The sequence below is a fragment of the Pteropus medius genome, unplaced genomic scaffold (assembly GCF_902729225.1).
Source record: "Pteropus medius unplaced genomic scaffold, Ma_sr-lr_union100, whole genome shotgun sequence".
Lineage (NCBI taxonomy): Eukaryota > Metazoa > Chordata > Mammalia > Chiroptera > Pteropodidae > Pteropus > Pteropus medius.
In genome coordinates, this window is record NW_024355990.1 from 1481826 (window position 1) to 1497680 (window position 15855).

Genomic DNA, 15855 nt, shown 5'->3' on the forward strand with positions numbered 1-15855 from the left:
GCGAGCCGATGCCGATGCCGCCCCCGCACACTCGGAGACGGAGGGAACGTCAGAGATCCAGTTCGAGAGGAGAGGCGATCTCCAGGAGAGCACAGAGACGGACAAAGCTGCTACGGGGATGGGGATGGCAGCGGCCTACTCGGCCATCGGTGAGCGAGACCGACTGGCCGTCATGGAGTTCAGGCCTTGTCGTTTCTTAGAAGCGACCCACGCACGAGGCACGGGGCTCGATTCTGCAGAGACCGGACACAAGCGGCAGAGCAGGCATGGCTGGTGACGGGGGCCAGCGGCGAAACAGAGCACAGGGAAGCTGGGAGCCTGAAAACCAAGACGGCGCTGAGTGCTGACGAAACCAGAACTAAGAACAGGCGGGATTACTGAAGACTGCGATGACGAAAACCCCAGCAGGGACCTGACTGAGCGGCCGTGGGATGGGGGAGGGGTGGCTGTGACCCGCCCTCTTCAGTCGCCCTCGCCCTCGAGAGTTCACCCTTTGACGCCAACAACACACTCAATTTAAAACAACCAGGCAGCGCGCCCCCTCGCTGTCAGGGTCCCACACACTTTCTCCGACTCTCTAAGCGAGGCGTACTAAGGGCAGCCCTGGATGGCCTGGACGTCAGCGGGAAGCCCACAGATGGCCTGAAGCTCATGAGCCAAGACGGAACGGTGTAAGCACGTCACTCACGCTTCCAGAAACGCTCAGTGGAGGCGCCGGGAGCAGAACCCCTGCGGAGCGGGCGGGCGTGGGGGCGCCCTGTGCCATTCACTACAAGCCCGCTGCACTACTGGATTTTTAGAATCGTGGCACGTGCTCATTTGATAAAAATAAAAACATTTCTCTTAGAAAGAACACCGAAAGCAGAGGAATTTGAAGACTTCCCTTAATTTTCAAATTACCAAGCACCGTGACACAGTGGAACGTGCAGAGAGGACGGCTGAGTGACAGACAGGCGGATCGCAGCCATGACGCAGGGTCCTCCGTGCGTGACAGGCATGCTGCCTCCCCGCAAGCGCCTTATCCTCCACCTGCAGGACCGCTCCGAGACCTGGGTCCATGGCGGGACCGCCTGGGCCGCACGCGCCCCGCACCCCGGGCGCCTGAGGACGTGGACGCTGCCGGTCGTCTCTTAAAACGGATGCGCTCCTAGTCCCGGTGAGGTCCGTTACCTGGATGCTTCTTGGTCCAAGCAACCATTTTCCTGCATCATATTCAATCAGTTTTTTGCCCTTTATTTTTCAAACCCCGGTGCAAACAATTCAACTGTCAACTTCTGTCAGCTCACATGTTATCACCGACTCCACAGAAGTGTTAAAGCATGTTGTAAATTTACAAAGAATCTGGCCACTGTAGAGAGGGAAAATGTTTTTCAAAAGTAAACCTAAGAGGCCACAAAGGATTGCTGTATCCACACAGATAATAAAACGACTAACGTGAGCAGTAAGATTTAGCTGGGAGCCAATTTTATCATTTTAATTTCCGCTGTTTATGCAAGAGGCCTGAACAGCAGCCAATAATAGTAAGTGTGACGGAAAAACGCAAGACTATCTACACTGTAATTTAAAAATAAAGAAGATAAAGGCAGAGCTAATGATAAGACAGATGGTATAATTTTGCATTGCCGTCTACGTAACCCTTCAGATCACATATTTTGCATTTGATCTCTCTTTTTTGTCGCACTCTGTGAAATGAACAGCTTCTCGGGCTGATTAATCCTTGGCAACATGGCGAGAGCACATGACATGCCAATGGAGCAGATCCTCGACGAGCTGAGAAGTAACAGTCAGCCGCAGGCATGAGACAGAAACACTTGCCTTCTGCCGGAACTGGGGGTGAGGGGCCGCATCTAAGGCGTCTTCATTAAGTAAGGCTGGTGGTTCTGGTCTTCCCTCACACACCCAGAAGCTCATAAATCGGGTGTAAAAATCCAGCAGGATTCTTTGTCGTTTTTATTTACACATTATAAATGTAAAAAAAAAAAAATTCTTTTGCAATATTTATTATCTGATGCGAGGAAAAGCAAATTACCTCTTGGTGCTGAGTTTCTTAGTGCTCATTAGATAACCTATCCCTTGGGTAAACGTACGTGAAATGCCTAAAAGCAAGGTATAAATTTGACAGCGCAAAACTCGATCTTCCCCTCCTCTTATTACAGAACGCGAAAACAGTGATAATAATAACTCGTGGCACTTGATTCCATTTTCAAGAGCAAAGGGCTTATTCATCAGTCACTCTCATGCAACGTCCTGTATAAGGACTTAGTTTATAAATATAAAACGTCACACCGCATGACAGCGATGCCTGCTGACGCAACGTGAAACCCGTGCCGACACACGCGCTGGAGGGCCCGGTACGGCTTGAGGACACGCGTGCTCAGGGCCGTTTGTGCCTCTACACTGAGAGTCGTGAGCCCCTCGGGCTGCGGGGGGTTTACCCCCCACTCCCGTGCAGCCCACGGGACGGAGGCCTCGCAACTGAAGCTGCCCCTGCGGTTTCTCTTTAGAATGCACCGTTTACTCAAACATCAAATATTAACTAGAACCACCAAGTCAGAGGCCTCTCGGTGATCAGAGCACCACACTGGTCTCTAGCTCCTGACACGGACACTAACGGTGGCACCGTTTCGGTTTGTCTCCTGTGTTTGGCTTAGTTGTTATTTAGTTGAGTTTTGTTGTTATTATTTTGAAACACAAAAGGAAATGAAATTGGGGCAGTTACAGAGATGGCAGTGAAACGAAAGACTGTGCCCAGATATGGGGCCAATGTGCCTAAAATAAATGTGTCTGCTTCATTTCAACAGGCCACCAGAGCACAACCTGTTAACGTCGTCAGTTCATTAACGCTCAGATTAGAAATGACACCAAGTGAAGTGAGAGGAAGCAGCAGCCCACTCGCGTGCCCCGAGGGCTTCTCGGGTCCTCTGCCTCGACCACCATGGCACCTGACGAAGCTCCACCCAGGGAAAGGGAGGGAGCAGCACGGGGGTCCGGCACCCTGGGGGACACAAAGCGCAGCCCTGTGGGCACTGGGGAGCCTCACCTCCAGCTCCTGCTCCCTCTGCAGGGCGAACTGCTTGAAGGACTTGACGATGAGGCCGGCGTTGGAGCAGTCGTAGACGAATATGGACGGGCTGCCCATCCACGTCTGCAGGTCGTAGACAGACAGAGGGATGTACTGGGTGTAGTTCTGGAAGACAAGACAGTGTGCGCGTTTACTCCTGGGCCCCGGGAGGGTGTGCCGCCCGCAGCGCTGCCTGCGGGGAGGGGCGGGTCCAGCGGGAGCCTGGCTGCGGGAGCCTCTGAGCTGTGGTGCACACGCTGTCCTAACCACCACCCACCCACGTGCCGCCTGACCCAGGATGGCCAGTCCTGGAGGGCTGTCCCAGTTCGATCCCCAGCCTCAAAGCTGCTCTGCGCTTGTCGCTCTGGCCAGCGGCTCGCTGCCTCCTGGAGCAGCTCACTCCCGCTGCTGCGGGCTATCCCTCCCGCGGGCCACCGCAGGGCCTCCCGCCCCTGCAACCAAAGCACGGCTTTCGCCCACCAACGCAAAGGATGTGCGGCTCCCGGCTGGCTCTGTAACCTCCCCAGGGTCACACAACGCCACGCATCCCGCTCGCAGAGGAGCTCCAAAGAGCGCCTGCACGTCCCCTGGTCCCCTCCTCCCGCGGACACCCAGAGCACGTCATTAAAAACCCACACGTGCGCGCCCAGGGAGCATCACCCCGGCCCTGTAGCTCTTTTTCGAATCACAGAACAGCGACCTACGAACACAAACGCGTGGAGCGGCGTGCGCCCTTCCCGATACACTGCACGTCAGTGCTGAGACACTCGGACGTTCTGGGGACATGGAAGGCGCCCTTCGCGTCCTAGGGAGCCTGCCGGCGCTTGCCCACAGGAGACATTTTTAAGCAATTCTGCACTGAAAGCATGGCCTCCTCACTCTCCTGCGAGCTCCCGCAGAGGTGGAACTGGCAGAAGCCGACCGTCCCTCACAGCGAAGGGGGCTGTTCCGGCTGCCGACAGGACCGTCTGCAAGGCAGCAGCGGAAAGGGCCAGACGATGGAGGCCTGAACCAGCCCGGGGACGTCTGTTGTCAGGGCACCGGGTGGCAGAGGCCTTCTCCGCATGCACAGCAACACGTCAGGGGTGAGTCACCCCCCAGAAGGGATAAGGCTGTGTGGATGACACAGGAGTGCGTGGGCCTGTGGCCATCCCCTCAGGAGGCACCACCCTCTCCCCAGGCTGTGCCATTTCATGCTGCTGAACCGTCCTCGTTTGGTGGCCTGTCACCACTGCACCGTGCAAGAGGACATGTGGGGAGGTGCTCTCCGAATAAAGCCAGCGAAAAATTCTAAAGATGTCGTCTCTTCTGTGATGAAGCTACAAAGTGGACGCGAGCCCATCACGACACCAGCAGGTTCAATGGAGTTTGGCCAGCTGGTTCTATAGTTAGTGCAGAAGAGAGAGGCACCAGAATAGCAAAGAAATAATAATTTTTTAATAAAGAACAATGGGGAGGACTCGCACTACCTATGTTAAGTATACTGCAACTCCACAGTAATTACAGGACGGAACAAGGGAGGGTGAGACAGACAAAAAAAACCAGGAAAGTCCATGAAGCGACCCACATGTGTAATTGTAATGAAAGTGGCATTTTAAAGCAGTGAAGAGAGAATGAACGATTCAGTAAGTGATACTGTAACACTGAACCACTCCTCAGTGCTATCTGAGACCTACACACAAAAAATCAGGATAGATTTTTAAAACTAAAAATAAAAGAAGAATAGATGATTTATTTATTTTGGTGTAAGAAAGGTCTTCTTTAAAAACCTAGAAGCCTTAATGAAAAATGTAACAGCATAAAAATGATATAATTTGGATAAAAACACATACCAGCGACAAGGAATTTAAGAATAAAGTAGGTATGACATATGTGACCGGGGCGGGGGTGTGTGTGTGTTTACATTTAGAATGTGTATGTAAACTGTTGTTTCAGATCAACAAAACACAAAATAACAAAAAAACAAACAAGATACAAAGAGGCAATTCACAGAAGCGAAGGATGGATGATCATGAAATGAGTTCCACAGTCTCCATCGATCACGGAAACACAAATTACAATGAGAATCATCCATCCACCTACCTACCCACCCACCTACCTACTTTCGTCCAGCAACCTGGAAAGAAATATGAAAGATGAGTAATCCATGTCGACAAGGATCTGTTCGGGGGGGAGAGGGGAGGCTGGTTCATCCTCGGAGGGACGTGAACTAAGGAAGCTTCTCTGGAAGGCAACCTGGCCGTACTTGTAAACACTAAACGTCCATCCTACAGACGTACTCAGGTTGGTATCTGGAGATGCACGTGCAGAGACAGCTGACTCACAGGAAGCTGCACGCCATCTCCAAGCCCCTGCGGGAGAGACTGCCAGTCTCATACCTATTTCTCCCTCTTCATTGTCAGCGGAAGTCTCAGGCAGCATGTGTCCCAGCTTCTCCGCACCGAAGTCTGATCTTGCTGCCCAATTCTGTCCAGTGGGGCAGAGTGATTTTAAAGATGCTAGACTCAGACCCACGCACGTAACATGGTCCCATCCTCGGGGGAGAGATGGAAAAGCTGTGTGTGGGAAGCACCACGTCCCCAGTGCCGCTGCTTTCCCCATAATGAGGACCCGCGGAACCCGTGTGCGAGCGGGCCGCGCACGGCACCGAAGGGTCCGTACCAGGCTGGCGAGGGCCTGCGTGTGGGCTGAGGGCATCACGTCTACTTCTTTTAGAATCTTTTATAACAAAAACTAGTTGTATTGTTTAGAAAGAAAAAATGTAAAGGTGCACCAGCTGTTGAAGGAGGGAGGGGAGGGCGAGCTCCAGGGTTTCCAACGCTTCTGTGTCCAGCCCCGGTAACAAGCAGGTGGAGCGTGTTACCTGGACAGGTAAAAAGGCTTCAGCAAAGGCTCCCATGGACAGAGCAGGATGAATCATCTCCCCAGCACAGTGGGAGATGGTTTCCTTGTTGGCAGACTGCCCCTGTCCTGGGGACACGAGGGGCAACGTGAGCCTTTAACTGGGCAGGGCCACCTTGACCCTCGACCCTCACAGGGGAAGGTTCGGCGCAGCCTGGGAAGTCACCGCGCACCAACGCTCTGGCTCCGCGCTGCTCCTCTCCCGCAATGCTCCCAGCTCAGCGAGCGACGGCGCTGACCACACTCTGGCCATAGCGTTATCTGCATGACTATCAGGGGAAGGCGGACGCTGTCACCTGCACTGCCTTCTAGGCACAGGGCCCAAGGCCTCACCAACAACAAAGAAGCAAAAAATGAAATTTATTTTAATATAGTGGGTTCTGAGGTCTTGTCTTTTGAGCTGAAATGTTTCTTTTTATTTCCCAAGGATCAGAAGTTACTGTTTAAATTTCTGATACAAAGTTGATGCACGGTGAGTCATTAAAATAATGAAACGGTGATACCATTGGACACTAGGGACGAATGCTCTCTCTCTTTCGTGCCCCCTGGCCCCACGGACTGCCCGGTCCACGGGGGCCAGAACCTTCCCTGCTTCTCATGTGCATCCTGGGACAGCGAGGCAGAGTCCTCAGCTTTCCAAACTGGTCTCCAGCTCCGCAGCTTCCGGCTATTGGGGGCCTGTACCCCACAGCATCCTTGGGGTGCTCCATGGCAGAGAGGGGCATGGCAGGCCACGGGGGGTGAATGGCAGCCTCCGAGGGCCCCCGCTAGAGGCAAGCCCCTCCGGGACTGCTCCATCCACCATGGCACGCGGGGCACTGGCGGCCACCCACTGGGTAGGATGGCAGTCCTGGACTCTACCTGACGTGTGGCGCCCTTGACCTCTGCCCACCATCTGGTGGTAGCCCAACCCCTGCCCAGCTGTGATGCTCAAGGTCTCTGGGAAGTGCCCGGGGGGCCTGAGGAGGAACCCCTGGAGGGGACGCGCCTGTGACGAGGGACAACCTCATCTGCAATGTCAGCCGGGAATGGCCGGCCTAGTGGGGCCAGGACGCTTGGGAGTCTGAGTCCCTTGGGAGCGCAGCCTGGACCCTAATAAACCACGCAGAGGGAGGCGGCCGCAGCATGTGGCTCGCACTTGCCATCTCCGCCCGCATCGGGGCCCGCGCACCTGTGCCGGGCAGCCCCACGGCGACGGCCCCGGTGCTGGGCGAGCCAGCCTGCGGAGGCCGCGTGGGGACAGGGCCCCGGTGCGAGCGTCTCCCTGCCTGGACCGTGCCCCAGCGCCCCCGCCCAGCCATCCGAGGCCGGAATGCGCTTGGTGCCTCCACCGAGCCGGCACGCAGGGCGCCCCTGATGGAAGCAGCCCTCCTTTCTCTCGAAGGACCATAGTCAAGGCCAGGTTCTCATTTCAAAGAAAGACATAGGTTTCAGATCATTTATTCACTACGATCCACTTTATCTGTTAGAGTACGTTAAACATTTAAAAACAGAAACAGGTCACCGGCTTCATTGGGCTGTGCTGCGGGCAGCATTGACGGAGGCAGCCGAGCAGGACCCGGAGGGGACCAGAGAGCACTGTGTGTGGCTTCCGCCCCCGGGAGCATGAAGCCCAGCGGGGACCCCTGCTCATCGCCTTCCTGCAAAGCTCTTGCAGGATCCGGGCTCCCTCCCCCGACAGGCGGGAGGTGCGGGCGCAGCCGTGGAAACGTCTGCACGCATGCGTGAGCGGAAGGCCCGCCTCCCTTCCGCAGGCTGTTCCTGAACACGCCTCACCCGGGGCAGGAGGCCATGGCCCCGCAGGGGTGCTCAGGTGTCAGGAGCGGTGCTTGTCAGCCACACATGGTCGCCAACACGTCACCGCAAGCCTGCGGTCCTTTAAAATCCTTAAAGCTGAAGGTTTAGCGGTACGTCCTCTTCTTTATCGCAGTTAAACAATTACTAATTACTCCGTGAGCAATTCTAAATAAATGGTATTAAATTATGAAATTTATTGTTTTAAATGGTCACCTTCTATTAACTAATTTTCACGTCTTTATTATAAAAGCCGGTATTTTTTTCAAACTGCATGGCTGAGTGTGAGTGAACGGTAAAGTCCTCGCCGTCCTCTGCTCGGGCCCTGTCCTGTCCCTCGCTGGCGGTGACCTCCGCTCTTTCCCTGCGCCCTTTCGCAAACTCCGCGTCTAAGCGAACGTTTCTGGGAGGACGCACAGTTTTACGTGCGGCAGGGCTGCTCCCCACAGTGTCCTGCAACCTCCCGTGGAACTTGACTAACGTGAACACCGGTCTGTATTGCTGATTCTTTTAACTCTCGCAGCTTCTCAAACTGATGCCACCGATACCTGTCAGGCGCCCGTGGCAGCCGCTGTGCTCCTTTCCAGCTGCTTTGTAAACGGCGTCGCGCTAAGAGCCTGGGCGCGGATCTCTGCGTACCTTCGAGTGCAGCTGCGAACTTGATTCCTCGAGGCTGCGTCACAGGTCAAGGCCGCGTGCCCCGTACAGGTCACGGCTATTCCCGTGTCCCGTTCGCCGGGGGCGTTTGAGACAGCGGGTTTTCGCTCCGCGTCCTCTGAGCGCAAACAGCTTCGCTTCGCTGTCCGTCTGCGTGTGGGGTGAACCCGTGCGCGCTCTTCCTGGCCTCTCGCATTTCTCGTCTCCACGATCCCGCTCACAGGCTCTGCCGTTACTACGTCGTGCTCCTCTTGCTGAAGACTTTTGATTTATAGCCGTTTGCTCACTAAGGAAATTAGCCTTTATCTGCCCCCATGCATTGCAAATATTTCCCCATTCGTTACCTTGACTTTATGCTTTTTTTGCAAGATGGGCATTTAAATATTTTATGTAATCAAATTTATCAGTATTTCCACATAAATTTTTGTGACATGCTTAGAAAGGTTTCATTACGCAAAAATTATTTATTAAATGCTCAGGGATTCTTCTAAAGTTTTGTTATTTTTCACTATTAAACATTTCACATGCGGAAAATATATATTCACCACCGCTGCCCAGCGTCCAGCGTAAAAAAGACGTGATAACCAGAGCCGCCCTTGCCCGTGGCTCCGTGCTCTCCTCCCCTTTCCTCCAGAGGTAACTGATGGCTGGGACTTGGGTCCACTGTCCCCAGTAACGTCTGTGGCCTTTGTCATATGGATGCGTGGTCTTTACGAACATTAAGGGATCCCGTGCATCCCGTGAACTTTTATGAATGGTGCCGCTCTGCGTATCCTCTGCAGTTTGCTTTTCCATCCCATATTGTGTTTGAGGATGTGGCTGTGAGTCATTCATTTTCCCTGCTGAATGGGTTTTATGAAATACCGACCGACTTGGGATTCACTTTGGCGTTTAAGATAGGAATTGTCTGTGCGCGGTTATTACCTGTGACTCATACCTCCGATAAGTAATGTGTCTGTGATGATCCGGCTGCCGAAATGCATGAAGCGGGAAGTGACATCTACGTCTGATGCTGATGGCTCACAAGTTAGGTGTTTAAACCTATTTTTGTTACATATTTCATTTCATTTTAAATTTATGTTTAATTACGTTTATTTTATTGTATATTTACCACAACAGTGTATACTGACTGCTGCTTGACGGATGACTCTGTGTCCAACTAGAAGCAGACATTAGCAGACAGCAGGTGGCTGAGACGTCCGAGACCCTCATTTGGTTCATTGAGAGGAACTGCTCCCTGGGTGGCCTCACACAGCCTCACGGGAGTGGGAGTGGCCTGTGCAGCTGTCACACTGGTCTTGCTGCTGGATCTCAGACGCGTTTAATTCAGTGTGAATGAGTGTGTGGGTGTGTGAGCGAGTGTGCGTGCAATGCACACGTCACATGTGTGCGTCATGAACCCCTACTCCTCATTAGCAGCAGAAAACTATCAACTGTGTTCAAGGGGCTCTGCCGCCCACAACCCCATTCCCCCCAAGCCTCCCCTCCTGAAGCCAGGGTCATTAGTTTTGTGCTTCTATCCCCTCGCTTTTAAAAAATAATTGTAACTCATGCTGTGTCTCCCTAAAACGCACGCTGTTTAGTTATGCTTGTTTTTGAGTTTTACAAAAACGATACCAAACGCAAAGCAGCTAAGTCTTTAAATTCAAGTCGTATGCTTCTGCAAGCGGCCCATCCGCTGCGGCTGCTGTAGCTAATCCCTGTTGGGTTAACCTTCCACTTGGGGACACGCCAAACGCGCCGGGCCCTCCTCCCGTCGTGGCACAATGGAGTCGTCTCCAGTCTTATTTCCACCACGAAAAAATGCTTCTGTGAACATTTTTGTATAAAAACTCCTGTGTCAAAGAAGAGACGGAGAAAAGAAAGGACAGAAAGAAGTGTGTGTGGTCAGCCACAGCGCTGGAGACCCCGCTGGCCACGGCCACGCGGGGCAGAGGGACTCTGACGTGGCTGTCACTGCCAACGGGTGAGTTGGACACTGGCACACACTTCCTGGGAGCCAGGTGATTTGCCTCATGAAAAGGGCCCTGTCGATCAAGGACTTGTTTGCTCTCCGTCCGTGGGGCAGCAGAGAGCAGGGACCGTGAGATTCTGTTCCAAAGAGATGAAAACGTGTTGCCCAGAACAAAGGGGTGCGGGCCCCAGAGACTTCGGTCAACACGCCACTGTGACACCAAGGAGAAGCGTTAGCGTCTGTGGAGCTTTTTTAAAACATCCAAACTGTGTGTTGTTAAGCAAAATGTATCCTTTCTTGTTGCCGTTAGCAGTCACGATTTCCAAGACGAACGGTGCAGTTTCAGCCTCACGAACGGTACGTGCCCGCGGCAGCCTTGGCTGTGAGGCAGGCGCGTGGCGCTGAGCGCCGCGTGCACGGTGGGGACGGCCCGGCCCGTGGCGGCCTCTGAGCGGCGGCTGCTCCTCCGTCCTGCGCCTTCTTTGGGTCACTTTACCCAAATGTTAGGAATTCGAAATGTTTGTAAACGGAACTGTTTCACTAAACACGCTGCAGACACTCACTTCCTCCACGCCGGGTGGACCTCACGGGCTGGGCGCCACTGTCCTGGAGGCTGCGGCAAAAGCGCTGACTCGGACGTGCCTTCTGGTCCTGAGTGAAATCATGCGACACGCTGAGGCGTCTGGCTCCTGCGAGTCGTCTGGCCCGTGGGACTTAGGACAGCGGGCCGCTGCTTGCCTTTGCTGCCTAATTACTGGTTTAGGGGACTGGCTGGAAACTGGCCAGTGACCAGTCACCAGGTAGAGACAGCAGGATGGGCAGAAGGTCGGGGAGGAAGGGACGGCCCTGGTCCATCAGTGCAGAGTCCGAGGAACACAGGCCACAGCGGGGAGACGGCAGCGCGGCTGCTGGCGACGACGCCCGCGCGCAGCCCGCAAGGACTCCCGTCAGCCCCCGCCCGCCTCCCTCCCCGCTCGGGGCAGGCCCGCAGAGACCCCGGTACGTGACGCCCCATCACGCTGCTACCACCGCCTGCGAGGACTCGGCAGTCCCCGCTTTAAGCAGCTCTGAGCACAGTGACGAAGCAGGACACAGCATCGCCGGATGACCAGCGGCCAGGCGGGGGCGGATAGGGGGTGCGGGGTGCAGGGACGGAAGGTGCTACGGATGCAGGGAGTGGAGGGGCAGGTTTAAGGACCGATGGCGCTGCAGCCACTGCCCGTGACGTGTGTGACCTGCTCCGAGCTGCGTGACCGCTTACCCAGGGTCCACAGCTCACCTGAGGGTGGCCCCGGTCTGCACTTCCTGTGACAAATGAGAAATGACATGTAGCCATGACCACAGGGCCATACGGAGTGCCTGCATCGCCTGTCCCTCCCTCCTTCCCCGTCCCCTCGGCAACCATCGCTGTTACTGTCACCAGAGTTTTGCCTTTTCCAGAACGTCACCGAGCTGGAACCATAGGGTGTGTGGCCTTTGCGACAGGCTTTTTCAACCAGGACTTTGCTCTTAAGGTCCCTCCATGGCTCTTTGTGGCCTGCAGCTCGTTTCTTTCCACTGCTGAATAATGCTCCGTTGTGTGGCTGGGCCGCCACCGGACACCTTGGCCGCTCCCAGGTTTTGGCAGCTGTGGAGAAGGCTGTCACAAACCTCCGGAGCGGGTTTCCTGTCGATGTGTGTGCTACTCCTCTGGGTCAGCACCGAGAGGTCAGATGGCACGTTTCACTAAGAAACCGCCACTATCCTCCCACGTGGCACACCGTTCCGCGTCCCCGCCAGCAGTGGTGAGAGTTCCTGCGGCCCCACGTCCTGGCCAGCCTGTGGTGTCGTCAGGGGCCTCGTGGTGTCTTGGGGCTGTGATGTGCGGCTCCTTAACGACCGACGCCGCTGAGCACCTGCTCACACGCTTGGCTGCCGTCTGTGCGTGGTCTCTGGTGGCGTCTGCCTGGTTTTCAGTAGGGCTGTTTGTTCACATGTGGAGTTTCGAGAGGTCTTTTTATACTTTGGAACAAGTCCTTTCTCCCGACCCGTGACCTGTGCCTTCAGTGCCCTAACAGCAGGCAGTGGCTGTGGGAGAGCCCGGAGCAGGTGTCCTCTGCCCCGCAACCTGGCCTAGAACCTTTGTTTCTTCTGCGTCCCATCAGACAGGAAGCGGGCACACTCTGTGCTGTGCACACGGGCACACTTTGAATTCAAAGGCGCACGGAGGATGGACACAGAAAGGTGATTCCTGCAAATCCCAGACGTAGAAGAGAGTGACATGGCCCTCTTACAAGTCAGACAAGGAGAGCGGCCAGAGACGAAGGGGACATTCACGACGCCAAGTGGGGCAGGTCATCGGGAGGATACCGAGTGTCCCAAACGGGTACACTCTCACCGTCAGAGCTCAAACCCACCAAGCGAGACTGCCAGAACCAAGCCCGTAGCCCGCCGGGCGACACCAGTCACCTCTTGTCAGTAACTGGGAGAGTAAAACTGATAGTTAAAGTTGATAGATTAAAAAAACTTTATAAAAAGAAAACTCCAGGCAGAGTAATTACATCTTTTCTAGTTAAAAACACACCGGCGCTAATGCAGAAGCCCGGACGGTACTAATGCCGTCCGCCGCTCTGACGCATGTGACGTAAACACTCTGAGGCCACCGCAGACCACACCCTCCGGTGCGGGGGACGCTTCCCGGGTCAGCCACGTGCTGGGTCATAAAAATGTCTCGGCAAAGTCTGAAGGGTCGAAACTATACAGAGTATATCCTCTGACTACTGAATTTGAATTATACGATATCTGGAAAATCCTCAAATGTTTGGAAATTAAACAATACATGTGTCAAAAAAGATGTCACAAAGGAAAATAAAAATTATTCAAGTTGAACAACAGTGAAAATATGACTTGTCAACGTTTCACTAAAGCGGTGCTTACATGAAAATGTACAGCCTCTAATCCCTACAGAAAAAACAAGAAAGGTTTAAAACTAAAACCCAAATTTCTACCTTAAGAAGCTAGAAAATAATGAGCAAACTGAACTCAAAGGAAGTAAAAGGAAGTAAATAACAAAGAGCACAGATCGGTGAGAGAGAGAGAGAGAGCACAGCCAGCAGGGGAAATGAACACGGCTAAAATGTGTTTGTGGAAGGTCAGTAAAAACTGACAAGTCTCTAGCTGGACAGAACACAAATAAAAGAGAAGACACATTAATCAATATTTAGGAATGAAAGTGGGGCGATCACCACATATCCCAAAAGATAAGAAAGATAAGAAAATATTAATAAATTTGTAACAATAAATTTAACAAGTTAAATTAGATGGAAATGCTTCAAAAATACAACTTATCAAAATGACTCAAAATGAAACGGAAAATCTGAGTAGCCCTGTATCATTCACGGAAATGGATTTGTTAAAAGCCTTCCACAGAGCAGGCCAGGCTCTCAGCCCTATGAGGCCTGCGCTCTGTCCTTTGCTGGTCGCTCTATTTCCAGCTCCCAAACTCGTGTCTGCCACCCCAGCAGGTGCTCAATGAACACTGACTCACGCATGAATGGGTGTTTTCCTTTAAACACATTCTATGAGCAAAATGTTCCCTGATCACTATGTATAAAACAGAACGCGTCCCCTCCACTCCGCTCTTCAGTCCTCGGGTGTGGTTTACTTGTCTCCACGACGTCCCCTTCCGTCGGCATGTTTGCAGTCAGTCGTCTCTCTCCCTCTCTCTCCCTCTCTCTTTATCTTTCTGTGTCTCTCTGTGTCTCTGTCTCTCTCTGTCTCTGTCTGTCTGTCTCTCTCCATCACAATGCGAGCTCCATGACAGCGAGGTCTTGGTGTGTTTTATGAACTGTTGTATCATGGGGTCTAAAACTGGGCATCTTGGAATCTATGAGGCCGTCAGTCAGTGTTTCTTAAACCCTATAGCTAAGGTCGTAAAATTAGTTTACCCCTTCATAGACTTATTTTACTTTTTACCTGGTATGTCACCACGAAAGGGCCACGATAAGTCCAGATAACCTTAAAATTACAGTAATAACATGCAATCCTGTTGCTAAGCCTTTTCTACCTTAAAAGCTATTCCACCTATTAAAATTAAGCAAGTGTCATGAAGATAAGCCATATTCTGGGCCATAAAACATACCTTACCAAATTTAAAAGAACAGAAATCATACAGTGTCTGCTCTCAAAATCATAGTGTCTGCTCTCAAACCACAATGGAATTAAACCAGAAATCGTTTACAGAAAGACACCTGGAAAACCCCCAAATACCTGCAGATTAAACAACACACTTCAAAATAACACATGGGTCAAATATTTTGAATATTTTGAATTAAATAAAAATGAAAGCATAACTCATCAAAATTTGCGGGATGCAGCAAAAGCAATACTCAGAGGGAAATTTATAGTATTGAAAACATGTATTAGGAAAAAGATCTAAATCGTTAATCTGAGTTTCCATTTTAGGAAACTATAAAAAATAAATTCAAAGTAAGCAGAAGAAAAGGAATAAGAATTAGAGCAGAAATCAGTGGAACTGAAATCAGGAAATTGGTAGAGAAAAATCAATGATACCAAAAGCTGGTTCTTTGAAAAGATCAATAAAATTGATAAGCCTTCAGTCAGGCGAACCAAAAAAAAAAAAAAAAAAAAGAGGCAGGACACACAGCACCAAAATCAGAAATGCCAGAGATCACCACAGCTCCCACGTGCACAAAGCGTGACAAAAGGACACTATGACCAGCGCTGCACACCTGAGTCTGATAGCCTAGATGAGACAGAGCGATTCCTTAAAAACAATCTGCAAAAACTTATGAAGAAAAAACAGACAATTGGAATAAGCCTATATGGATTAAAGAAATTAAATCAATAATTAAGCTTACAAAGCATGAGGCCCAGATGGGTTCACTGGTGAATTCTACCAAACATTTAAGGACGAAATTATACCAATTCTCTATAGTCGTGGAGGAAATATATCCTAACTCGTTCTCTGAGACCAGAATTACCCTAATACCAAAATCAGACAAAAATATTCTAAGAAAGCTACAGACCAATATCTCTCAAGAACATATAGTTGCGAAAATCCTCAGTGAAATGTTAGCAAACCAAATCCAATAATGTATAGAGAAAATTAGACCCACAACCAAAAAGAATTATCCCAAGTATGCAAGACTGGTTCAACATTCAAAAACTCAATTAAGCCAGCACATAAACAGACTAAAAGGAAATAAAAAAAAAAATCACATTGTCATATTAATAGACAAAGAAAAAACACTTAACAAAATGCAACACCCATTAATGGTAAAAACTGTCAGTAAACTCGGAACAGAGGAACTTCCTCAGCTCGATAAGGAGTATCTACAGAAGCCTCCAGCTAACATGGTACTGAATGGTGAGACGCGTGAAGACTTCCCACGAAGACCAGGTGCAAGTTCATCTCCTCTCGCCCCTTTCAACATCACTCTGGGAGTGCGGCTAATGCCATGAGACCAGAAATGGAAAGGAAAGGTAT

At 51.7% G+C, this 15855-nt stretch overlaps 1 protein-coding gene across 3 annotated transcripts in view; it reads right to left on the minus strand.

Moving 5' to 3' along the window:
• Positions 1–15855, minus strand: part of RPTOR (regulatory associated protein of MTOR complex 1) — a 204266-nt gene that overhangs the window by 102408 nt on the left and 86003 nt on the right. For all 3 annotated transcript variants that reach the window (XM_039859512.1, XM_039859511.1, XM_039859510.1), the window contains exon 5: positions 3041–3187. In XM_039859512.1, coding sequence (XP_039715446.1) covers positions 3041–3187 — 147 coding nt within the window. The remainder of the gene's footprint in view (positions 1–3040; positions 3188–15855) is intronic.